At 36.9% G+C, this 27,209-nt stretch overlaps 1 protein-coding gene across 1 annotated transcript; it reads right to left on the bottom strand.

The window, feature by feature from the left end:
- Nucleotides 1-1,194: 1,194 nt before the first annotated feature.
- NCAPG (non-SMC condensin I complex subunit G) lies at nt 1,195-26,024 on the bottom strand. Its single transcript, XM_068188746.1, has 21 exons — nt 25,874-26,024; nt 25,042-25,251; nt 23,914-24,142; nt 22,480-22,625; nt 21,464-21,548; nt 18,051-18,243; nt 16,400-16,549; nt 14,213-14,353; nt 13,111-13,234; nt 12,285-12,374; nt 11,951-12,130; nt 11,395-11,505; nt 10,745-10,864; nt 8,987-9,223; nt 8,478-8,659; nt 5,674-5,848; nt 5,049-5,210; nt 4,054-4,225; nt 2,908-2,994; nt 2,397-2,472; nt 1,195-1,544 (listed from the first exon to the last, which is right to left on the bottom strand). The coding sequence occupies exons 1-21, from the start codon at nt 25,979-25,981 to the stop codon at nt 1,418-1,420; spliced, it is 3,105 nt and encodes a 1,034-aa protein (XP_068044847.1). The 5' UTR covers nt 25,982-26,024; the 3' UTR covers nt 1,195-1,417.
- Between the last annotated feature and the right edge of the window lie 1,185 nt (nt 26,025-27,209).

The following is a 27,209-nucleotide window of genomic DNA, read 5'->3' as shown; positions in this document are numbered from 1 at the left end:
CCCATTTCAACTATGTTCAGGCAGCATTCAAGGGGACAGAGGGCATCTCTGAAGTGGCTGCATGTACACAAACTCATACTACAAAAGAATTTGGGGTTTTAAAAGTTACCAAAGGAGGGAGACCAGGACCTCAAAATTGTGTTTAAAATTACAAAATTAATTCATCACAGTTACAGAAGCTTCTAAATAGAGAAATATCAGCAGAAAAGTGTGCGTGGCATTTTGCAGTTTAACAAGTTTCCAACAAAAACTGCAAAGGATGAAAAGCAACACAATCCTTCTGTTTCCTATATGCAAGCTTGGAAACAGCATAACAGTTTGAGCATTACACTTTAGGAAAATTAAATTTCACGTGTCCCTAAGTAATTTCCGAGAATTACCGAAGATCATTTATAGCACATTTACCTGTTTAAAATGCAAGTTCTTTAGAAAGCTGCCTTTGGCATCAGTAGTTGAGACGTGCATGTCGAGGAATGGAGTTTGCTGCCCCCGCTCCGAAATGACCCCACTGCGACGCGGACACGGCTGCCGAGGCGTTTCCGACGCGAGTGAACTGCTCAGCCACGGTGACTGCTGAGTGAGCACGGCTTCATCTGCTGTCCTCTGCAACTCCGGACCATTCCTGTGTGTTTAGAACTTCAGAGCTACAAAGAAATAACAACTGGATACTACTTTAAGAACACACAACACTGACCTTAGAAGATGTCATTTTTTGCCCCTTCTATACTTAAATACTCATTTCCTTACCAGATCTTATTTTGTACCACAAATATTTTTATGCTTTTCTAAAAGCATATCCCTGATTCTATATAACAAGGTCAGCATCAGTAGATTTTCAGTATGGTATGTAAAATCAGTTACTCTGTTTTACCACTTTGACATTGTTTAATAAAGTGGACACACACCTGCAGGAAGCAGAATTCCCAATTAAGAGCAACTCTATTTTACATTAACATGCATAGTAAATACATGCATCTGCTGACCAGGTTTCACTGTTATAAAACCTTATAAAAATGAAGAAAGCAGGTGCCATAAAAGAAGGTACATCCAAAATTGCTGCCATCAGAGCAACCACTCTCTGCTACTGTTAAATATCAAAACAGCTTTAACTATGGAATACTTAGCACCAATAGCAATTTTTATTTGCAGGTAAGATGCATTCTTTTCTATAAAGTAAAAGAAAAAACATCCAAATTTTGTTCAGGTAATATTTTAATCCATTTTTATTACATGAATGAGGGACTTTATATCAGGAAATACAAGAAATACAAGCATCTATTAAAAATACTAATATAGAAATGTAGAATTATAAATGATTCATATAAAAGGATTAAATATGACTAGCAATAAAAAAAATCTTATTTTCAAGTCTGATGTTAACTACCAGTGCTGACAAAGGCACTTTCTTCTCTTGTCTTCACTCATCTTTTTCCTCATTCAACAGTCTTGAAAGATTCATTCGGGTTTTCTCCAGTGCCAAAGTTTTTGCTCGTCTCTGAGGCCTTGAACTTGATACTGGGACTGGTTCTGGAATTCTATCACAACTGAAACATAGATTGTTTAAGAGTCAGGTAAAAAAGACTAAGAAAACTGAAGAGCTTTTATAGGAACAAACTTGAAACATGGCCTTAAAGAGCAAAAATACTTCTTAACAATTAAACACTTTTTATTTTTTGAGAATATACTGGTGTTTTCAAGTGATAAAGCAGTATCAGTAAAGATAACAAAGTGATAAGGAGTTGCAAAATAAGCAAAATTATATGGAATCAAATTCCCCCAAAATTAGATGGAATCAAAGCAAACACACTAAATAGGCAAATGGGAGAGACTGACCCTGGTCACAATAAAGTCCACAACAGATGGATTGCTTGCTTAAGAAAGAGTTGAACACAGTTGAAAAGTACAACGATAATGTTGTTTTAATATTAATATCCTGCAAGATCATAAGGGAAGAAATCCATTGTCTATATTCACTTCTTAGTCATTTCTAGATGCTTGCCAACGACATGTTAGACAACAAGCAACAAGACTGTGAGGGAGGGAAAAAGAATTTAAATTTTAAAAATGTATACTTCCACAGAACACATTAAAAAAGCCAGAAAAAACTAATTGGAGGAAGAGCAATAATATAAACCAAAAATCTGAATTTTTTCAGCTCTGTTGACTCAACACACAAAAGTTATGTTAAACAAATATTATAATTATAGGCTTCTTGGCAGAACCTGCCACTATTTCAAAAGTGCCAGTTTGAAGAAATTTTTTTCCTTAAATATTTATCAGTGTTTTCAAAACAGAGGGTATCAAAACATACATGTTTGGGACAGAAAAACACTTGAATTAAATTTCCTTGATAGAACAGACATCATAGTTTTGATGGTGGGGAGACAAGGATTTACCTTTCAAGACTACGTTTTACACTTGCACCAGTTTTTCTTCTGCTCACAGACCTCACTGCTGACGCTTTCCGCTGTCCTAAGTATAAGCAAAAGTATTTTTTCATATCTTGATACAAAACTAGTTTAAGAAAATAAATGGTATCTAATTTTCCTTAGTGTTTGATATTGGATTGATACAGAAATATGCAGTCTGCACTGATAGAATGTGGTCACAAAAAACCAACAACAAAAACCCCACACTTTTCTACTTCTCCCAAAACAGCTGTACGTTACTGTCAATGGCTGTGGCTGGGTTATCTGCAAGCCTGTAGTCAGTCTTTTTTTCTTTTCTGAAATCTGTGTTATTGGGAGAGGCTAACAGCACAAAAATTTCCAAAGAACAAACTACTTTAATATTTTAACAAGTACAACTGTAAATCTACAGCAGAGTATGAATGGCTTTCACATCTATACATTCACAAAAAGCATGAAATTATTTTATTAAAAACAACTAATATTGTAGTCACTGTACCTTTGCCAGTTTTGTTTCTTGTAGATCTTAAATTTGCAGTTTCTTTAACTTCATTAACTGGAGTATGAAGAGCATCTTTATTATTTTCTGTTAAACAGAATAACACACACAAAACTCATAAATTAAAACTTGATTATCTTAAATACCAGTATTTTAAATTTTGGCTGTTACATTAAAAAGCCACACAATTGAACCCCACTTTTTCTTTAAACCAGAAACTAGCTAATAAAGCTAACAGGAAGTTTAAAATGTCACTTAGCTGTAACTCCAGCAAAGGTCAATAATACATAAACTATTCCTGACAACTGTTTAGCTCCTTCCACTGTGTTGGAAGCTGAGAAAGCAGGACAGAAGATCAGCTTGTCTGAACAGATACCTCCTTGTGGAGCTCAAGAGAAAAAAGGAACTGCAGGATCTCTGACAGCAAGGTCAGGCTTTGCAGGAAGATGGCAGAGCTGTGGTTCATACATGTGGGGAGAAGGCACCAAAGGCCAAAGTTCAAGTACTGTTGAAACTGGTCAGTGTTTTGTGAGATACTAAAGAAGGACTTTTGGAAGTACAGTAAAAGCAGGAGAAAAGCCAAACAAAACACTGGATGAACATTTGCTGAAGATGGTCAGTCACCTGACTAACAGGACTAGAGTAAAAAAGCAGAACCATTCAGAGCTTTATTTGCTTGATTCTTTAATATTACTGATGCACCTCAGGCTGCCCAGTCCCCTGAATCAGAAGACCATGAGCACGGGAACAGTGATTTTCCATTTGAGAACACTGATATTGTAAGGGACCAGCTCCAACAGCTGAATGTCTGTAAGCTGAGCCGGAGCCTGCAGTGGCATCCTGGCTGGCACCAGAGACTTCGTGGCCAGCAGGTCCAGGGCAGTGACCATTCCCCTGTACTCAGCACTGATGAGGCCAAGCCTCAAATCCCATGGTCAGTTCTGGTCCCCTCACTGCAAGAAAGACATTGAGGTGCTGTGATTCTGGAGAAGGGCAGTGGAGCTGGGGAAAGGTCTGGAGCACAAGTGATACAGGGAGTAGCTGAGGGAGCTGGAGGAACCTCCCAAGTCCTATTACTTCTTATTTGCATCTAAACAATTCATTGAATTGTACATGTGCTACTGTGCTACACCCCTCCTGAATTACCTTCTTCATTGTGAGCAGTATTTTCAGACAATGTGATGTCTCTTTCCTGTGTCCTTTCAGAGACACCTGTTTCCTCAGTTCTTTCAGATTGGTTTTTGCCCACATTAAGATCCTTGCTCAATTTCATTTGGGTCTTCTCAATAGCTCTTTGACATGGCTTATCTTCCACTTTCTGGAGAGCAGACATTTAATGTTAAATGCTACTTAAATCTACAACTATTTCTTTTATCTATAAATTTTGCCTACTAATAGGATTAGGTGAAATTACTGCACAAAGGATACAATGTGTGATATGAAAGTGACCAGTCAAGTTAAAAGGAGAAAAACTTTCTCCATCAATACTAGGCACTAAAACACCTTTTTTTTTCCATAATTTTTTTACAAGAAAACCAGAAAAAAATTAAAGCAACTGGACACAAAGTACAGCTACCACTGGATGATATGCCCATCATGGATTCAGCATTCTTATCAACATTTCTATATACCATTGTGTTCATGTGCCACACTTCCAAATTTCAGTATTTTTCTATATTAATAAAAGCAACAAAGTAAAACTTTGTAATCCTTTCCTACTTCATGTTAAATCAAGCATCCTTGTCATGCTGCCTAATGATCTTCCTATTATACCATAAGTTTAGGTGTAAAATTTCAGCTGTTAATAATTAACTAAAGATAAGCTACAAAACTGCAAAACTCAATACTGAATTTTATTTTAATTGAAAAAAAATAACTACACCACAGTTATCAAAAGAACTTACTGTACTGCAAATGTATCAAGTCGGGCACACTGTTTCAAGCTGTTCATACTGTCTATGGTTTATGCAGTGATATCAGCTCAGATTATTGTAAATTATTCAAAAATTAATTTTCAAAACTGGTTAGAAGATAAATTCCAGTCATATGATCATAGTAAACTAAAGGTCCCTTTATAAGGATATCAGAATATTAGACTACTAATGATTAAAAAAGTAAGAACCATGCTATTTATGTACTACCTCTTGAATCTCATTGAGCAACACCAGAAGATTCTCAGTAGAAGAACTACTGAGTTCTAGAGAATGTAAAGCTTTTGCATAAATACGGACATCTGGTGCAGTTGGATCTGCCAGGATTTCATTGCAAATTTTCATGGCTAAAGTATCATGCACTGTTAACTCCTGCAAAGGAAAGAAATTAGGTATTAGTAATCTTGCTATTTACAAAACTATTTACAAAAGACTATTTACAAAGAGGAGTGAGAACAATCTGATTTAAACAGTTGGCTAATTGTACACAGCAATCATCTTCCTAAAATGCACTATTTTCAGTACATTCACCAAATAATTTTTATAAATATCTTCCAAAATATAAACAATTAGCCATATGCAAGTTCCTACTAGCATTTTTTTAATTGTAAGAGGGAAGGGAAATTTGGGATAGGGTGGGGAAAAAAAGGGAAGGAAAAGGGGGAGGAAAGTGTAAAGCTAAAAGACTTCATGACCTGAACAGGCACTCATTTAATCCAGCTGCTGACTCCTGGAAACCCAGAGAGGCCCTGACAGTTAGCAGTAAACTAAGGGGGAGTAGTTCTTATCTTAATCTGACACAAGTACTATCTTCCTACAGTTTAACTCTTTGTACCTGATAGTCCTGAGACTTCTTGGACTGACATTTCAGTCCACTTGGTCTGGTCAGGTCCACTAACAGTTCAGAAACATTACTGATATCTACTTCAGCCAAAGGTGATGTTGCAGGAGCATTTAAGAGTGTTTGCAGAGTTGGAAGATAAGCTTCTTCAAAGCACTCCTGGTTAGACCTGTTTCAATGAAGTCAAATATTAGTAGCATAATAAGACAAAATTAACTTTTCTCTTCCATGATGAAAGTTCCCTGACCTGGGAGATCAATCAAAGCTAAGTGGGAGCAGCTAAACTTGGAAGCAGCAGCCAGAAAGATCAAGACATTAAAACTGTTTCATAGTACCATTTGAAACTTTAGCACATGGTATTTCAAGCAAGTTTTAAGTAACACTTCCCTCCTCTGAAGAATTAGAACATTCATTGTTACTACTGAAAACTCAACTGATATATACAGACATGTTCTATCTTGAAGGACATGAGAAAAAATTTCCATAAATACATTTCTCTAATTCATTTTCATAGATTAATCTTGTTTTCTGCTCATTCCTCCTTTCTGCTAGCATTTTTCTTTGGGGATACTTCTCATTGTGTAAGAAAGCAAGGAAACCTGGTAAAAAAAGTATGCAGTGGTTAACAGGATTTTTGGAAGAAATACTTGTGATTTTTTTCTTAGAAGAGTTCATAACTCCGGCCAAGCAAGCCTAAAAATCATGTTTCACTTGGTTGTGCAAGTTGTCTAAAAGTGTGGTTCCACAAGACTTGTCAAAACAATTTAACAAGTAAGATGTCAAAAAGTACAAGGTACAGTTGAAGTGAAGCCTTTACTCTTGCTGATATTTATATTAACTTCCTATTTGAACCCAAATAACTACAGGAGAAAACCAAGAAAGCAAGTAATTTTTTAAAATGCTGATTATTTACTGCTGGATTATGGAACCAAACCAGATGCCAAAAAACCTTTTGAGCACTACAAATGGCTACAAAAGAACCAAAGCAAGAACTCTCCCTTTCAGCAGCTTCAAGGCTTTATATTGGCTCAAGCATTACTGAAGTATTATTCAGACTACTCCCTGTAAATGAAAATAAAAACCCAAGATCTCTAATAATACACAGGCACAAGCAGAAGCTTCTCCTCTTTAATACACTGCCTGCGAGTTTAATACACTATAGAAAACAGTACATGAATAAGAATTGTCCCTATTCTAGCATTTCATATCACCCTTCTGACATTACAGACAATTTAAAAAGTCAGAATCAAAATTTCTTCCTCAGAGTTCAAATATTTCATTTCAAAAAGTAAGCCTCTTGATTATATCTGTGACCAGGTGGAAAGATTAACAGAGCAGCACCCAGAAAACAAATGCAATTTTAAAATTCAGTGAGATTAGAATCAAATCTAGGTATGAGCATCCACTAAATCTCATTTATTACCTATGAATGGCAACGTTGCAGACAAGTTCTGAATTACACCTGGTATTTAATAATTCACTTCTAATAATACAGTACCCGTCACTGAAGAAAGTAAATTACTCAACTTAAAATGGACCATTTATGATCCCAGATGCAGACAATATTTTGAGACAGAAAATAAGTAAGATTTCCTAATTAAACAGAGATTCTAATCAATGAGCCAGACTAAGACATAGGATTTTTTCTCCACAGATTTTTCTGATTTTTGCTTAACACATACACCCTGTATTTTTTCAAGATCACAATCATCTATGAGTTGCCACAAGAAATTGCCTCATTTGCAAATGACTTGGAAATACGTGGAATTACTCAGGTGGGCAATCACTAGAACTCATAAAAAAAGAGAATGAAATTCACAGCATCAGAAGATGACATTCACAAGTAAAAGATTATCAATGTTAAAAGCTTAAATTCATTACCCATTATCAGAGATACTGGAAACATATTAAATCAATTTTTCTGTTACTTTCATAAGAATTTGAGTAGGGAAACCCCCATGCTATAAGAAACTGGGTATTTTTCTTTGACTTTTTTCTGACAACAGCAAATACCACACTACTTAGGGTTTTTTTGCCTCTTCAAGACAATTCCCCTTTGTACTACTCCTCTTAATGTGGCAACATATATGCCACAAAAATTTAATTCGACTTGGCTTGAAAAATAGAGGTAACATAATACACCTAAATGAAAACTTTACTATACAAAAGCAGATAAAACTTAGTTTGTTCTAACTTGGTAAAACCACTAGCAGCTACTGAGAAGTAAGCTTTCAGCAGCAGGTAAAAGGAGATGAGAATTGTTATTTAAGCTCTTATTCCCTTCCATAAGCTCTCTACTTCTTTCGTCCACCACCAAAATAAACAGGAGATTTGAATATGCTGTGAATTTAAATTGGAGTATTCCTTGGTTCAGAAACAAACCCCAAACCACAACCCAGCAGCCTGCTGCTTTGATAACTGCTGGGCACTGATTATTTTCTTTTGAAGCATTCCTGCTAGCCACTTCTTAGTGACACTTCAAAGCCTACCTGTAGCGCTCAACATAAATAAGTAAAGCATATATTTTTAAATTAATTTTATTCAATCTCTCTGAGAAGAGTTTCAATTGTAGGCTAAGGAAAGAAAAAAATAACAAAACATGGGAAACCACAGGGGTAACAGGGAATTAATGGAAAGTCTTCAGTCTTCTTTCAAAAGCAAGAGGCATAGGAGGCTGAATTAGATGTCTAAATTTAATTTGCATTTGTGCCATTTGTACTAGAGCAAGACTAAGAAAAGGTTCCTAAAGCTGCCAGATGAATGTATATTGTCATATAACAAATTACAAAGAGCATTACCTATTTGCATAAGCAAATAAAGGGAAGAAAACTCCCAGACAATGTCGGAGCCGAGTATCCTCTTCAGTCACGGGATTATACCACAGCAAAACAAGACGAGAAAGGAGCTTGGCACTGATCAGCCTCCCAGAGAACATCAGTTTGGCAATGCCTTCTGCAGCTTCAGTCCTAAGTTCTGAATACTGAAGAAAGAGCTCATCATATACACAATACACCAAAGATAATGTTTTTCACTAATACTTTACTGTAATATCCTATATCCTATGTTAGCAATCACCTCTCTACATTCACATATTTCCACCTGCACATAGAATGCAAAGCTGCTCAAGGGTAATCTTAGCCTGTACCAGTGACAAACTTTGGTCATTTTCTAAGACAGGTGTTTGAATATTAGACCATTAATTTCAATTCACATCACATAAAATTCCCAGGCAACCTCATGGGATGATAAGCCATCTGCAAAAATAATTTTAAAACAAAACTAAGGCAAGTTTTATAATATTCCTTACCTCGCTATCTAAGAAACCAGAAAGAAGCTTCAGAAGGCTGTGAACTGTGGCAGTCTCCTCTTCTTCCTCTATTGTTTCACTTTCATCCTCACCATTTTCAGTTCTAATGTGTGCACTTTCACTTTGAGAGTCATTGCCTCTTCTGGTTTTAAAAGGCTCAATTCCAAACAGCATTAGTTGATCGAAGATTGCCTTTAAAGCACTGAGCTTTATCTTTATGTTATCTATTTGTAAAACCTAGGTTTAATAAGGAAAATAAATATATCATCTTCCAGTAGACCACCAATCTTGAGATTAAGCATAGTAAGATTTTTCCTTTAATAAGATTGATAATTTTGGGAAATTTTTTATAATACTTGAACCAATTTTCAAACTTTAGGAAGGTGTGATACAAATTGAAACCTGAATTTATAATACCATCTGTGAAATAATTTATCAAGTCACCTATGCAATTTGTACTACATAAAATCAAATTAATTTCACTCATGGAGTGAATATCCATGAATGAGATGTAATTTTTATTGTTCAACCCATAAAAAGACACTGGACAAACATAGTTTATTTGCCTGTGGCAGCTGCAGAGTGTTAGGCATTACAGAAATATAGCTAAATAAAGTACAGTTTAATTAAAATCACTGTATGTAAAAAGACAACAGGGACCAAGAGAGTAATAAAAGTCAAAGTTACATAGATTACTATATGTATTATCGTGGAAATAACATGCAAGTAAAACCATGCATCATGGGTTAGCCCAGAGATTCTACATCTGTTTAGCCCAACACCCTGCTTCTGCTAGCAGCTTACATAGAGACCGTGGGATTTAGTACCTGCAGAAAGATTACTTGACTCAAAAATTTAAGTTACTAAAGTAATTGAAATCCTCTACAAACGAACTTTTTTTTAATGTGTCATACTGAAAGGCAAGTTAAAAACAATAGTAAATGTTACTTCTTTAGGAACCTAAAGTTCTACTATGACTGACAGATCTACTATCTTGTCTGAGCTAAGCACATCAGTACAACTCTTGCTGTCATTTCTCCAATGTCTGCCTGAACACACTCTGAGAAGAGCACAGGGGCCAACCACACTTTCCTCAAAGCCAGGGTCAACAACCAGGGTTAACAAGTGTCATATTTGATATAATTAGCTTGGTGTCACAACAATCCCCACAAGGATGGGAATAATAGATATTACAGCATCCAACATGCTCCATATCCACAGATGTTTGGCAATACTATTATTTGTTGGTTTGAATATTGTTTTATTCTCTAGTTAACAACTCTTCCTTAATCCTTAATATAAACATATTAATTATTCAGAATTTAAATCAGACACCCAATATCACAGGGAAGTATGCAACAGAAATGTGAAAACCATCAGACACATTTTCAGTTTGGTTTCCCAAGGAAGGCTTAGAGAATTCTACAGCTTTTCTTTCCTGTATTGAGTAACAAATACATGACAGATTTCACCCAGATTTGGAAAAGCAAGTGAGACCTTAAAGATAAGGAACTCCTAGAAAATTTTAAGACAACAGGTGACCTTACAAAGGTAAAACATGCTACTACCAAAATAAACTGAATCTTATTAGACATCAGAAAAATCTACAGGAAACCACACTCTCCAGATCTTCAGAAAATCAGGAATTACTGGTTCTCAAAGAACATTACTATGTATGATAGCTTGTTATAGATACAAGACTAGATTTATTTGCTAAGTCACAAAGACCATCATTTCATTTCTCATCAGATATTTTACCTGTAACAGCAATGGAAGCTGTTGTTGGGCAAATTCTTTGTTCTGAAGGGTACAGCAACCCAAACACAGAACTGCCATATTTCTCACAGCTGGGTGGACATTAGTTACACCTGGAAGTACCTGAAAACAATAATATTAAACTTTATAGACAAAACACACAAACTGAAAATGAAATTCTGACTACTAAAATATGCTTACGCTGAAACTAAAAATAATTTATTTTGATACAGGATTGGAAAATGGCAACAACCAAATACTCTGTTTATCTAGATATAAACAGAAGCGGATTGAATATGTTGTTTGAAATCAGCAACAAAATAGTGAGTGTTTTGCTTTGTGTTTTTACTAAATACTTGTTTTCAAACAAAATGGAGTTGATCACTCTGGGAACCAAAATACCAACACACAACAACAACAACCTACACATTTCTTCATAAAAGACATTAACATTCTTGCAAAGAAACCATACCCAGTTCCAAGTTACGAAATACAGATGCCACTTTGATGTACTTGAAATGGTTTTGAGAAGACAACTGCAAAAATCCACACTAAAGAAAAAACAGACTAGATACGGTATGAACAATGCAATGGCATCATTTAATATTCTTGCATTTACTAAGGAGTTCAAGTTACTTTGTATTCCTACATACCAGAGATTGAATGATTTCATTAATGGTTGGACTGATTCCTTTAGAAAGAGACATGATCTTCAGAACCTCATAGCACATCATCAGACACTTCAACAGTGTTTCAGGATCATTCTTCAAGTTGGTCAGGAAAAAGAGAAAAACATTATTAATACAAATGGTGGCTACGATCAGAATCGGGCCATTAATCATAATTCCTCCCTACCCAAATAAACTTCTCCTGTCCACTACACATTTGTTATGCAAGAATATTAATCATCATCTGTCTATAAGCTCTGATCAAAATAAATTCCTTTTTATGTTTTCAGTTAGTTAAGAGTAAAAAGAGTCCGAACAAGACTGCAATTTGTTTTTTTCTAGAGCATACCATCAGCTTCTATACAATTTATCTTTTGCTAGAGCATACTTTTGGCTTCTATAATTGCAGAAGAAAACTACTAATACCATAAATGTTTGATTTCAATTTTTAAAATGTATTTGAGACAAGGCCAAGCTACACTTTCTTTTAAAATTAAGAATAAATTTTAAAATATAACCAGCACTTAGGAAGGGAAGATACCTTCTCCACACGCATTTCTTTAATTTCAGTTTGCTCTGTGGTTTTTATCAGATCATTTTTTGTGTGTTCCAACTCAGTTATTTTCTCTTTTAATACTGATGCTTTATTAAAATCTTGAAGAGTAATGCATTCTTCCAAAGCTTGTTTTTCTTCAAAAAGTTTCACTTTTATTTCAGCCAGCTGAAATACAAAGTAAAAAGAAAATTAACATAGTAACCTCTGTGGTATTAACCAGTGATACCTTAGTGACACTAGCCAATATTAACCTACTATATAAAACTCTGGATGAATAAACTTAAAAAATCTTTTTTCTTATTAACTAAAATCTGCTCACCTTTAGCTCCCGCTTTCTTATTTCAGCAGCATCAATTGGCTGGTCAATTGCAACAATTGGCTCACGAACTTCTGATATAATTTCTGCAATCTATTGTTACAAACAGTGTATTAGTGCCATTAACTGCAGTTCAGATATATACTAACCATTTAACTTCTCCAAATTTAAACTACTATCTTTCTGAAAAATGTATTCCACATCCATGCACTTTCTCTTAGCAGCTCATTCCCTGTAAATAATCCTCAGTTTGACAACACATGTTACCATGAGCACATTTCAAGCCCATTTTCTCCCATCCAGCTGGGTAAGCAAGGAACAAGAAGACCTTAAGTACCTGAGTTAACAGGAGGGAAGAGAAATATGAAACCTGGAAAGAACATCATCCTCACTTTGAATGTTTTTGTCAAAATACTTTGCATCTAATACAATAAAGTATTCTGGAACAGGCTACTGAAGTATAACACTTTCCTAGTCTGAGGACTGCATTTACAACACCAGTCACATCTTTAAACATAAAGGTTTCTAGAAAACCACAAAATGCAGCTATGCTTAAAACCAAAATAACAACAAACCCCACCCCCCCAAAGAAAACCCAACAAAACAAAACAAAAAAAAAAACAAAAAACAAAAAACAAAACAAAAAAAACCAAAAAAAAACCACACAAAACAAAACAAAAAAAAACCCCACCAATCAAAAAAAAAAAAAAAAAACAAGGGGGAAGGAGACAATATATAAATACTGATATTTCTTTTACAATGCTTCATAAAGGCTGTTTGATCTATGTGGAAGACAGAGACTAGAAAACAAGCTTTTACAATTACTTACAATTTGAATCCTTCTGTCCTCATCCTTTACAATACTGAGCAATCTTTCAACAAGTGGAGGTATAAGTACCGTTGAAGTTGAAGGTAAAATGAGGATCTTTTGTAAAATAACTAATAGATGCTTTCTGGATTAGAGAAAAAAAAATGTTTGTTTATTCAAGAAAATAGAAGACGTAAGAGTTACTATCCTACCAACTTAGAGATATTGTGATGAAGACTTCATAATACAGTATGAAACTTTTTTCCATAGCTACATTACTGCCAAATGTATCTTCTTACTTAGCAATGTTTGTCTTTTACTGATTTTACCTGTTTTCTCTTGATTCAACAATGCTGAATTTTTTAATCATATGTCCCTACTGTCCAAAGAAAAGTCATACCAGCAGAAACAGTCAGTATCAATACTGCAGAATGCTTTCATGGAAATTATCTAACTGCAAACTAAAAAAAAAAAAAAAAAGAAGAAGAAAAATACAACTTAAACTATCCTGCCAGTCTGGCACACATTCACACATTCCACTGAGAGTTTGAAATTACTGTGTTTATACTATCATAACTGCAAGTTTTCACAAAATGTCTGAGATGGTATGATTTTTCAAACGCATTCACTCTTCTTACTTCACACCAAAAGGCTGTTCAAATTGTAATGACTCAGTTAAAACAATTTAGCCTGGCATCTAAGATATTTTTAGCCTTTTAGGCCTTAGCAGATTATAGCTTAAAAACACAAGAAACAAACGGGTTACTTGCTACAAGTCATCTGTTGTGAAGCAGTATGTTTTTCTCCCTTTATTTTTTACATACTATGCTCCAAATGAGCAGTACTGTAATTTCATAATCTCAATAATACTTTATGGAAACAACTGAATTTGTTTCCCCTAACAAACTTCTGAATTAGAACTTACTATTCCATAAAAGTAAGCAGACAATACTTGGCACAATGTTGGGACCAATTCCAATAAGGAGACTGCTTTCTATTCCAGCTAGCATTAGAACTGTATTTTGTCTGTTTGATCAGGTTCTTTTCCAAGCAGCGGTTCTATGCCTGTCCTCAGGCATGAGTGTCTTTAGCTTAGTAATACAAATTTGATATTTAAGTTTACCTTCCTCCCTCTTCCATGGTATCCATGCAGCCTATGATTAGAATCAGTTGTTGGCCTATGAATTCTTTTGTCATCAGGTTTTCAAAACAATTAAAATCTTCTTTTTGCTCTTCACTGAGAATTGGCATATTTTGAAGATAACTGAATCCAAACAGAACAGATATAATTACATTCAGATTCACTGTTGGACAGTAATAAATAATAAATAAATACATTCCGAACAAATCCAACTATCCACTCCTGCCCCACCCCAATAAAAAACCACACCACTTTCTTGTCCTGTATAAAAAAAGGGTTACATTAGGTACAAACCCTAAAAATTAATGATCGTATTCTTTTCATAGATTATTTTTCAGGAAGTTATTTATACCAAAAAATGTACAGTTTCAAAATAATGTACTTCATTTAAAAAATCCCTTTTATGAATGCAATACAATAGGAAACATAAAATGCCAAGTACATGTGATTTCAGTTCTCTAAAAACGCATAAAGGTAACATCTTAGGAGCAATCATGAAAGTGTACAGTGACTTCTTAATCTGATTAAATATGTCATCACAGAATAATAATCTCTCATCAGATACATTCAGCCATATAGCACAGAAAGTGTGATCAGTTTGTTCCATTTCTTCATTTTTCTAGACTCAATTGGTTTTTTAATCAAAATTTTATCTATCAGTGAGAGTTATGCATGTTCAGAAAATCTGGAGTGAACCATAACATACAAAATTCAATACCACAAAATACAATTCAAATATTGACATGAACTGTGAAAAAGATGCTTTTTTCTACCTCAGCTTTGTAGATACTTTTCAGTAACAACTTGTTATTTTTAGCAACTTTTTACAATTTCTTCAAATTTAGGACAAAAAAAACTTTGCATGTAACTACTATTTAAGAAGATCTGAAATGAAAATTGTTTCCGATCATTTAATAACGTCACCTGCACCAGGTAACAGTGAATATGGAAATGCAGCTCACAATCCTGCTTTTTTCTTAAGTCCCAATGACCTGTCCCCATGACTGGCATGTTCCTGCTTCTCCTAACCAACACCCTCACAGTGCACTGCATAACTGTGCACTGTACACCAGAAGATCGACAAGTGAAAATCTTACCTGAAAAAACAGCTCAGCAATGAGGGGTCTAACAGTTGATACCATAAACAATTACTAGGAAACCTGATTACCCTGAAGAGTAATGTAACTGAAGGCACTTTGAGTAAGATTGGATGAAAACAGAACAAATGTTCTCTTGAAGAACAGATTTTTTGGAAAATAAATGTGTGATGGACTGTTAAATGCATAATGAATGAATAAATTTATACCCACCCAACCCGATATACATTTCAAAACTAAGAAAGCACAGATGCTTCATTTATTAAAAGTTTATGAAACACGTTAACACATTCCACACTGAAAAGTAGCAATGACTTCTGTAATCACTACCAGTATAGTACACCCAGTACAGTGAGAAAAGAATATGCATATTTTTAATTTGAAACATCCATCAATATAATGCATTTTTCAGCAGATCTGATTTATTATCATTTCAGGAAGATCCACTGTTTTACAGGTACAACACCTCAGTGAAGGTTTCCCAGCATTATCCATGCTCAGAAGCAAATTCTGTTCAAAATTTATGTTAAGACTAAAAAATCTCATGAAGACAAAAAAAAGAAAGAAAAAAAAACCAAAACAAAAAACAAACAAACCCAAGCAAAACACACAAACAAGCACCCCGTCAATAAAAAAAAATTGCCATTCTTTGTTTGAGTAAAAACATTACCTTAAAAAGCCTTCATTTCCAGCTTCCTGCACCCTCCAGTTAAATAACTGTTCTGTAACTGGCTCATTTTGCTCTGTCACTGCCTTCAAACATAAGTTTTTAGGAAGCATGCCTGCATCAGCAGGCAAAAGAGAAGGGAAGTTTCAATTCAACAATGCTTCTCTTAGGGACAGCAGCAAAATTTTACTTTATTTTCACAAATGACAACAATGGAAGAAGTGTCAGTTTCTGCAAGCTCTAAAAAATCTCTCAAAAATATTTTCAAAAAAGCAAAGCTAAAATCCCTCTTTAAGCACAATTTTGGGTTTGAATGATATGTGAACACTTCAATAAAAGCAATATTCTCTAATTTTAAAAAAATCTACTTTAGTGGTAAGCGATTTATTTTTAAATGCAATGTACCTCAATAAATAATCTGCATATATAGCTGGTTCTGGCAACATCTGTTCTAGTAAATCTTCTCCTTCTTCACCTTTTGATTTTAGATATTCACAAAGACATCTCCAATATAACACATTCTCAGCTGTTAAATCCTCCTGTGGAATCAGCTTTCTAAACAAAAATAAACAAAGCAATATAAAGAGATGAATGAAAGAGTCTAAAACAATAAACACACAGAAATATTAGAAAATAAGAAATAAAAATTATTTCCTAAAATGCAAATGAAACCCCATCAAAGGTATTCCCCACAGAAATAGTTAGAGATTGAGAAAAATAACTTCCTCTCTCTTGAGGACACAGAGCTCCACAAGCCATTCACTACATTGCCCTTCTCAATATTTTAACTCAAGGCTGTTCACACCAGTTTGCAGAAACATTCTGCCCAACCCTTCAGACCTTCTAGAGCAACCCACCAGGTACTTTATGAAACATTGTTATCACTGCACAACTCTGGAAAACTGAACACCATTAATCCACAGAAATGCAAAACTGCATTAAAATATTTTTCAGCTTCTATGAATTGTTTCTTCCATTCTTAATACAAGATCTTGAGACAAAAATGAAGTAGCAACCATAGTATGTCAAATGCAAAATCTAATACAACTTTTTCTCAGCAACTCTGTAAGCTTATCATCATCTGCCATCATACATAGATCATCCATCATGAGACCTCTACTCCTTTTTAGATCTATAGTATTTTTCATGGCAAGTATGGCAATTAATTTTTGTTTTCGTAGCAGAACATTAAGTTGTGCATTAATTCTACCTCAAAACAGAAAAGACAGTATCACTGTGGTGGTACTTTTTTACTCCCTTGAATCCCATTTTACTTGTAAACTATCAACAATTTTGGTTTTGCTTTAGATTGCTCACATACAAAACAAACCAAAAACCCAGCCAAAAACACCCAAGACGACATGTAGATGCAAACTGATCATTTGACAGGTTCTCATTTATCTGACAGGTGGTTATTTAAAAGTAAATTTAACAAACAGAAACCACAGACTTAAAAAAATCTAGCCATTTATCATTCTGATACTCCATCATTCAAGCTGTACTCAGAAACTTCATACAAAAACAATCCTAGTATTTTCCATAAATTAAATTAATGTAAGCTTCATTACAAAACAAGTAATTTGACTTACTTTTTAAAATGTCATTGTCTAACAGATATGGTACTTAAAAAATTCTCAGCCCAGTTTTTCAGAATGCAAGCTTCATTTTGCTCAGGATAAAAGACCAATCAGAATGAAATTATTTTGAAGAGTGGTAGGAGTCTAATCTCAGATGATAAAATTAAGTGACAAATTGTCACTGATTAAAAAGCAATAGCAAAATCTTACTCTGTATTATGGGAGGAAATCCACAGTATCATATGAAGGGCCTTGCATTCTGGTTAGTAGCATGACATGTTTTGAAATCAATAGATGCTACATGCACTGCACTCCAAAGCTATAGACGTGGGCCTGTCTGGCTTTAAAAAGCATCAATAATAGTGAAATAACTTTCTTGCAGCAGAAATGTGCCAGTATCTTAAGAGGTTAAAAGGAATTTAGTTTTATATTCTCATACAAAATACACATCTTTTGGAAATGAAGAATGCGCTGCATACCTGCTGTCAAGGTTTTTACAGTTCTGAACAATGTCATGAAGTGGATATAATGAAAACATAGCATTTAGTACTGGGTTGGCCACTTCTGGGCAGTTTTCTATATCCAGTCTATGAAGCAATTCTAAAATATCCCCTTCAGTGAATTGTAACCAGGCTTGAAGTAGCTTCTTCTTCATTACCTCCTTTACAGCATCTAATAATACAAGAATTCAAACAGTTTAAAACAAAGTTTAAAATATATCAAATTTTAAACATACTTTCACAAAACATTTTTCTATAGAAGTCTTTTTGCAAAAGAAGTTATTATACAGTCAAACTTAACATTACCTTAAATAAAGAAAAACCCTGCTGAGCAAGAACTACCTAGGGTACACACTTTTTTTGAGGCAATGCAAGTTTTCTTCTCACAGGTAATTAAAAAAAAAAACCTATCCAAAAAAATTTTTACATTTAAAGACAGCATCTCAACCCAGAAATCCTAAAAACCACAAACTCCTGTAGAAGAAATATTCAAAATGACAATCACAGAATAGGTAAGACTGGGAGGGACCACAGTGTGTCATCTGGTCCAACTTTCCTGCACAAGCAGGGCCATCCCAGGGCACATGGCACAGAGCTGCATCCAGACACTTTGAATATTTCCAGTGTGGGAGACTCCACAACCTCTCTAGGCAACTTGCTCCAGTGTTTGGTCACCTGCACAGTACAGAAATTCTTCCTCATTTTCAGGCAAAACATTCTGTGCATCAGTCTCTGCTCATTGCATCTTGTCCTATCGCTTGGCAGCACTGAGCAGAGCCTGGCTCCATCCTCCTGGCACCCTCCCTTCAGGTACTGACAGACATGGATGAGGTCTCCTCCCACTTGTCTCTTCTCAAGGCTGAACAGGCCCAGCTCCCTCAGCCTGTCCTCGTAACAGAGATGCTCCAGTCCCAAATATTCTGGGTAAGCATTGTTACGTACTTGCTCTGTTTCAGGAATCAGCCACTTTTGGAGGCAGGATACTACACGTGAATTGACATACAGAATTCTCATGCTATTTCATGTGAATGGATTATGAAGTTTACATATGATACTTTAAGTCCCTACTCAACACCGCCACAAGAATCCAGTTCCTGGATCAATAGAGTACTATTTAATCAATGAAAAAAGTATTTATGGGAACATGCAGAATATATACATCATTAATGCATTTGCCCAGACTTAAGCAGGGAAGTTGAAAGGCTAAGAGTCTGATGGAGGTAAAAACATAGTAACTAGGAAGGAAAACAATTTTACTCTTAGGCTCTTTCAGAAAACAATATCCAGTATAAGGGAAACAAAATCCACACACACTAACAACATTCATCTTTCCTCTTATATGTAACTCATGATAATAAATACAGCACTTAAATATAGTTTAGAGTTCAAAAAGAACTCTAAAAAGGCCTTGAAAAAGCTAAATTACAGTCCTAAGGATAAGAAACCTCTCCAAGAAGGTGAAAAGCATAAACTAGTAGAATACAGTACAATGAGAGCTGAACTCACACTGAAAAGCAGAACAAAGTAGAATGTGGATTATTTATTCTAGACCTTATCTAACTATAAGCCCTTGTTCTGAAGCCAATATGGAAAAACATCCAAAAATTTAATGTAGGTACCTTGAATGAGCAGGTTTCTCGCTTGTTAGCTCAGGAGTCACCCAGATGGGCAAATTCAATAAATAAATATATTTTCAAGGTTACAGGATTTGCAATATTTGCAATATAGAATAGCCAGTTTGGAATACAACCTATCTTACCTGGCAAAGAACATATGATATCAGTCAAACTACATACCCTGGCAGATGTTTTCCCCTGTGATGTCAAGAAAAAGAAAAATACTCAATAGCTGGGATGTAAAATCATCCTAAGGAAGAGACAGACACTAAGAAAGTATCTGTCCTGATCATAAAAGAAGACACTTCTTTATGCTGAACACATAAAGGTCACCAAAAAACAGGCCACATAGAAAGGCTGTACTTTCTCTCTAAGGGAATACAACAAATATTTGCTCCTGACAAGTGAAGGATCATATGAAAAATTAGGGAAAGTAGTTTCCTCCTCAGTTTGGAAAGATTACTAAGAGAAATGAATTCACACTAAGAAGTATCTCTCAAGACCAAGGATTATTAGGGGAGTGGTGGCAGCCAGCAGACAAAGTAGCAACTAGTTAGATAAAACAGAAAACTAGTGTATCAATAAAAACAGTAATTCAGAACAAGGGTTTTTCAGTGCTGGACTTCAGAAACAGAAGATAGCAAACTTCTGTAGGTTACTACAGACCAGTTCAGGATAGGTGGGGCAATGTGACTAAAACTTCCTATACAGAAGGACATGGTCTTTCTATGTGTAGTTCCACACAGCATAAAAAAGGACTCAGCTGATTCTCTCTTCCTTTCCTGTCAAGAACAGAATATGATCCCCAGCTAGGCAAAAACAATAGCAGGTCAATAAAAACACATGTATGCATGACACACCTTAAAGAGATCTAGTCCCCAGTACTTCAGTCATGTTTTGTAAGTGAATATCCACACAGATCATAATTCTCACAATTCCCAAGCAGTATATCAGTCAGCAAGGGAAATTCTCAGAGTAAAATTCAACTTAGTGCAGGCTTTCCAATCAGAGTAGGGGGATTTCACATAAGCACTCAGTAAAACTAGTAGCTTCTATTGTGAAATTCATGCATACAATTGTGCTGCTGCTGGGGGAAACAAAAATACCAAAACAGTCTTCTATGCAGGCAGGCCAAAATTGTCTTGCTCAGATGTAGGTGATGTTTTGATCTTTTGGCAACACCACCCCACACAATTATGGGTACATTCTGAATGGCTCTTTCTATAGAGTGATACAGTACAAAAGACGTCAAAAAAAATAAAGCTGCCCCATGGTGAAATGCATAAGTGTCAAAGATTCCTTAAAAGAAAATCCAAGCTAGCTAAACAAAAAAATAACCAGCTGAGGAGACTTCTCTCTGAAAGCACATAGGAAATATTTTCAAACCGATATTACTGTTCACATTTAAATTCTTTAATACATTCATTAGTTAGAAAAATATATGTAATATAACATTTCCAAATACATCAAATTAATTACATTTTTCTAATTCTGTGTTTAATTACTTTTAAAAAAAATTAATAGCATTTGGTCTGATTTTAAAGCTCATTGGCTTTCAGGTTTTTTCAAAGTGCAATTCTTTTCTGGTTTCTTCACTATAAGGGGCCTGGAAAAAGCAGCAAGCAGATTTAATGTCCAAACACTTCCTGATACCTCATTATTCCATCCAAGCTCATTACTGCCATCACAGCTTCTGCAAACGTCACCCCAACACATTAGAAAGTATTCTCTCTTAAACATTAGTATTAAGATGTTAAGAAACCTATGATCTCTTACCAGATCTGTCATTAAGTCCTTGTTGCAACAATTTAACTCTCTGTGCTATTGTCAGAGCTCTCATGTGAACTTTTTCTGCCAAAACCTTAAAAAAAATTAAGATTTAAAAAATACATTTTAAAATACATTTCCACATGTGGTAACAAACAATCCCATTACCTACCTACGGTTTTACGCTTTGAGTTTTAACTACCCACATAAATCCTAAATCAATAGAAACCTCTAATACCTATACCAACAGCACTGTATCAACACATTAACTATCAGATATTTGTGCATGGAAGAAAATGTTAAGTAAAATAAACAATAAAATTAACACATAGCTTAAAAGCTCATCAGCTCTGCTTGAATGCAACACCTGGACATGAAAACTATCCTCTCTCTTTAAAGTGCACAGGGTAACGAATACCTACAATAAATTACAGAACTTGGTACTTTCCTTAAAAAGCCTACTGACAGAGATTCCGTTGAAAAAAACAATCTAACCTAAGATAAAATAAGCAGAAGATGGTTCAGTGTGAAAAATTTGAACATTTTGTTTCAAGATCTCCCGTAAGATGCCTACATAAGAAACAGACATGTTAGCATACTTTCTTATCTCTGCATGTAAACATGAGTAACAGTTGATACTTCCCAAAATTGCAATACCAAAACCATGCCATTTTTTACTACTGTTGTGGTCCTAACATCCACTATGTAATAACAGAGAAGCAAATTTGCTTCAGTAACATCACAAAATGCATAGAGAAAAAACAACAGACTGCATACATAATTTATACTGTTACTACCTGATCTTCAACAGACAAATTCTATCACACAAGTAATTTCTATCAAGCAAGCTCTACCTTCATGTTCAGCAGTTTTAACTAAAAAACTAGTATTAAATCAACCCCCCTCAAAATTTTGGTACATGAAAATAAATTAACTGTTCTTAGTGTTAAGTGAAATATAATAAAAGATTTAAAGTCTTTTTCCTAAGTCAGCCTTTGAAATTAATGGTAAGTGATCCAATTTACCTCATATGCCAGCTTTCTGACAGCCTCCTTTACATCCATGGTGCGGCCTACAATTATTGGCAAAGTCCTTTCTGATGGAGCGATACATGACAGCACGGCACGTCTCACATCTGAGTTTGAATCATTTTCAAGCAACGTGCTGTAAACTGAAAATAAAATAGTCATAATAATGCTTTCAGATGAGTTTGAAACATAGAAAAACAGAAAATACTTCTAAAAATAACATCAGCAGCTGTTACCAAAACCCTTCTCTGGCCCCTGCAGAGCTGATAATTTAGGAAGCAGTTCAGGGTCACAACTCCAAGCTTTTATGGTAACTACATGCTGAGCTATGATGTCAAAAGAAATAATGTTTGCAATCATAAGTAAGATCTTCAGTTAATAACTCCAAAAATTGCTGCTCTAGATCCCACCCATAAATAACCACTTTGTCATTTATTAGCAGAAAAAAAAAACATTTCCAAATATTGGCTCTTTAAGACCTCTATTCACTAGTTGTACTTCTTCATTATCTTTTGAAGTAGATCCTCAAATTTTCCTTAAATGGAAAATTGCATTCTCCATTAAGCCTACCAAAACTCTTACAAGTAAATCCCTAACATCCCTCACACTCTTTTATTATATTCTTGAACCTTATTCAAAATCCAAAGCAGCTATAAATTTAGTTTAATCAGAGTATACATGAATTCATCTTGCTCTGTAAGACAATGATTTACTATGAAATTTATGTGCTCCTAAATAAGTAACCTATAAACAACACATAGAAAATAAAATTTAAAAGAAGCTACCTTAACAACAGAAAACCCCAATTAAGTAATTCTTCACAAAAGACAATATGTAAAGATTAATTAAAGCACAATTTACATACCAACTCTGCTGGTACAAACTACACTTTGTCTACCTCGAGGCAAAGGAAGTAGCAACTTAGTCAAGAATCATACAACACACAAAGAAACCCTCAAACATCACCAACATCCCTGCATTGCAGAGATGGTGATCTCTTCTAGAAAAGCGATCATAATTTGAGACAACAGTAGTTTTTCTTTATCATCTCTACTCTTCTAAGAAGAGTTTTGTACCAATTCAATTAACAGTACCAAAAGGTCCTTAGAGGGCAAGAACTGAACAAACACGTATTATACCTCCACTCTACTACACAACACATTTTCACAAGCCTACTTCTACATTCAGGTCACAGAGCAGCCTGAGCCCAGTATGATTGTCTAAGCAGATCTCTCCTAACAGTTCTCTTTTCCCCTTGAACACACATAACACTTGCATCTTCCATCTCCTCTAGCAAAGAGTTTCACAGTTCACAAATTATTACAAGAATACCCTCAAACATCCATATATTCAATGGTAAAAAAAAAAAAAGCTTTAAAATACTTTAAAGTAAGGTAAATTAGACAAAAGAGAAAGACCAATACTACTTACTATTAACAACAGGGCAGTTTTCATCCTTAGGATCTTGAAGTCTTGACAGGGCCAAGACAGCTTGAATTCTCACACTTGGAAATTTATCTTTAAGTCTAATCAGCATGGCTTCATTAATTTTATCAAATAAGTCATCATCAATCTCAGCATTCTCAGGCATATTTCCCAAAATCTTATTAACAAGCTGACATGTTCGAAACCTAACTGCATGGCTGTTCACATTGTGAGACTTAGGGAAAGAAAAAAAAGGTATTCTTATCATCACACTTTTCTCATTTCCAACATTAGGCTATTAATATGCACATCTAAGTGCCTAACATTCTACAGAATAAATGAAATATGCATTTCTATGTTTCAAAAGCTTTTCCAATTTAATTTTATTTTTAATCTCAAAAACTGACAGAACTGAAAAGCAATTACAGCCCATTGCCTAGACCAGCAACTCTAGAAAATTGGCAGTGCCTTCACAAAGGAAGCAGCACACTGACCACTGCATGCAGCCTGCAGTGCATTAGCCAACTTACCGCTCTGCCTCCATAAAACATTAGAAGAAAAAAAAAACACATTAGCAATTATGATTAGTTATCTTAGGCCCGATCCATAATCTTTCCATGGCAAATCAATAGTTTAGGAAAATGTAACTCTATTTGTGTGTTCATGCTGTTGGAACTGTTTATCTTTCTATGTAACACTTGCAGTAAGCAGAAAGGACTAATACATGTACCAACCACAGTTGTATAGAAGACCTTCTAATACTTCTAATATTTTTGTTATCAAAGGGTGAGTATAAATTAATTTCCACCACACTTCTACAATTTCATGCTTACAAATATACCTATAGCAAAGCCTTTAGTGACATATATGATAGCCATATAAGAGAACTTTCATTTTTCTCAAAGGCCCATTTTGAAATCCATTAGTTGGATTATTGTGCGTGATGTGGTGCATCTTTTTGTGTTGAGGGAATGGGGATGGTGTTACTTGTCAAGCACTAGCTTTGTTCTGCTTTCACTTTTTAAGTTCTAATTTGTAAGTATTATCAAGTACCAGCAAGTTTTCCCCGCTGCAAAAAGTTTCCATTTTCCATGTTAGAAATGTTAGACATTTAAGAATAAATGTTAACTGTACCTCAAGCAGAAATTTAAACACATAATTCAGAAGTAAATTATCTTCTTCTCCCTCATTACTACCATCTTCTTTCTCCGTGTGATAGAACGAAGTAACAAATCCAGCTGCAAAATTGATCACTCGTTCCACTGCAGGTTCCCGCCTGTAGATTATCATAGCATACTTGAGGAAGTGAATGAATTTTTCATTAAAGCCTTCTTTATCATCCAACTGGGAAAAAAAAAATCAAACCACAACAAAAGATAACTATCTGGTTCATCTTTCAAAGCTGTACCACAGAAAAATAAAGTAAGTGGGCTTACAATTGACAGCTTCCAATCGAATTTAAATTTTTAAAGGGGCTACAGCCAGCAGCCGGGGCACACCCGCTGTCGCGCCCTCCTCAGTGAGTATTTTGCTATAACTCCACAGCAGGCAAATTACAACCGCGGGGTTCCACCCGGCCGACAGATTCCAGGAGACAATCAACACCCCGTCCATTGTATCTCGCGTCACACCCACATCATCGGACACATCTCGAGTATCCGAACACCTTCCCGCGGCATCACCAGCACCTGCGGGCAGCTCTCACCGCCGCGTTCGCAGGAGACAGCTGTGCAGAACAGTTCAGCGGCCTGGTTTTGCGGCTTTTGGGTGGGTTTTTTTGGGGAGGGCTGGGGGCTCTTTTTGTCTGTTTGCTTGCTCGTTTTTCAGTGGCGGGCTCTCCTTAGGCACACTGGTGTTCGTTTTAGGGGAACACTGCGGAGGCGGCCCCTGCCCCCCGGGGGACCAGCGGAGCAGCCGCTGGGGCCCTCAGCTCCCCCCGCGCCGGGCCGCCCGAGGGCAGCCGTACCTGAGCGTAAGTGCTCTTCAGAGCCACCACGAGCTTCGCGTGGTTCTGGTGAGGCTTCTGGGCTAGCTGAAAGGCCTCCTGGACCTGCAGCTTCTTCTTGGCTCCCATGGCCGAGGAGCGGCTGCGGGAGCGACCCCTCACAGCCCCGCGCGCGCGCCAGCAACGGCCACAGCGTCCGCGCGCGCAGCTTCAAACCGAGCGCGGGAGCAGCCGCCGGTCTCGCGAGAAGGGCGGGCGGGCGCGCGCTCGTGCCGCGCGCTGGAGGCGGGGCGGGCGATGGCGCGCGGCCAACGGGGCCGTCGGCCGGGAACGCGCGCGGAGCGTCGCCATTGCTGCACAATCGCAGAAGGAATCGCCTCGCAGGAGGGCTCTGAGAGCTTCCCCTCCAAGCTGTGAGCGAACACTGCCATGTCAACTAGACCATGGCATTGCGTCCAGTCACTTCTTGAACACTTCCAGGGATGGTGACTTTACCATCTCCCTGGACAGCCCACTCACCTTGCTGTGAAGATTCACCCTGATTACCCTTTCTGTGAAGAAATTCTTCCTAATGTCCAACCCTAAGGCGGCTCATTTTAAGAATGTGTTCCCTGGTCCCGTATCGGGTTGCCTGTGAGCAGATGCCGACCCCTATCTGGCTATAGCCTCCTTTCAGGTATTTGGATGAGAAGGTCCCCCTGAACTCCTCCAGGCTTTACAACCCCAATTCCTGCAGCTGCTCCTCATGGGGTTTGTGCTCCAAACCCTTCAGGGCGGAGGGAGGGAGAGGGATGGGCTGGGGCCGTGCGGGGCGGAGGGAGGGAGAGGGATGGGCTGGGGCCGTGCGGGGCTGCGACTGCCCCGCGGGGCTGCGACTGCCCCGCGGGGCTGCGACTGCCCCGCGGGGCTGCGACTGCCCCGCGGGGCTGCGACTGCCCCGCGGGGCTGCGACTGCCCCGCGGGGCTGCGACTGCCCCGCGGGGCTGCGACTGCCCCGCGGGGCTGCGACTGCCCCGCGGGGCTGCGACTGCCCCGCGGGGCTGCGACTGCCCCGCGGGGCTGCGACTGCCCCGCGGCTGTTCCACGGCGGAGCGGCCGCTCCAAGGTCCACGCGCGGCGCCAGCCCGGCTGCGGCTGAGGGGAAGCGGCGCGGGCGAGGGCTTCCAGAACTGCGCTGGCCAAAATCGTTAAATACGTCTGACAAAGCCGCCCGGAGCCGCTCTCCCAAAGTCCTCTCCGGACGTGAGCACCAGGGAAAGTACAGACCGGTTTCGTAAACCGAAGCATGAGCGGCAGCAACCTGAGAAAGCCCAGCCGCTGTCTAAATAATGAAAGCTCATTGAAACTCCCGCTCTTC

Source organism: Anomalospiza imberbis, chromosome 4 (assembly GCF_031753505.1).
Source record: "Anomalospiza imberbis isolate Cuckoo-Finch-1a 21T00152 chromosome 4, ASM3175350v1, whole genome shotgun sequence".
Taxonomy (NCBI): Eukaryota; Metazoa; Chordata; class Aves; order Passeriformes; family Viduidae; genus Anomalospiza; species Anomalospiza imberbis.
The sequence above is the reverse complement of the archived record's forward strand: the minus strand, read 5'-3'. Positions and strand labels throughout refer to the sequence as shown.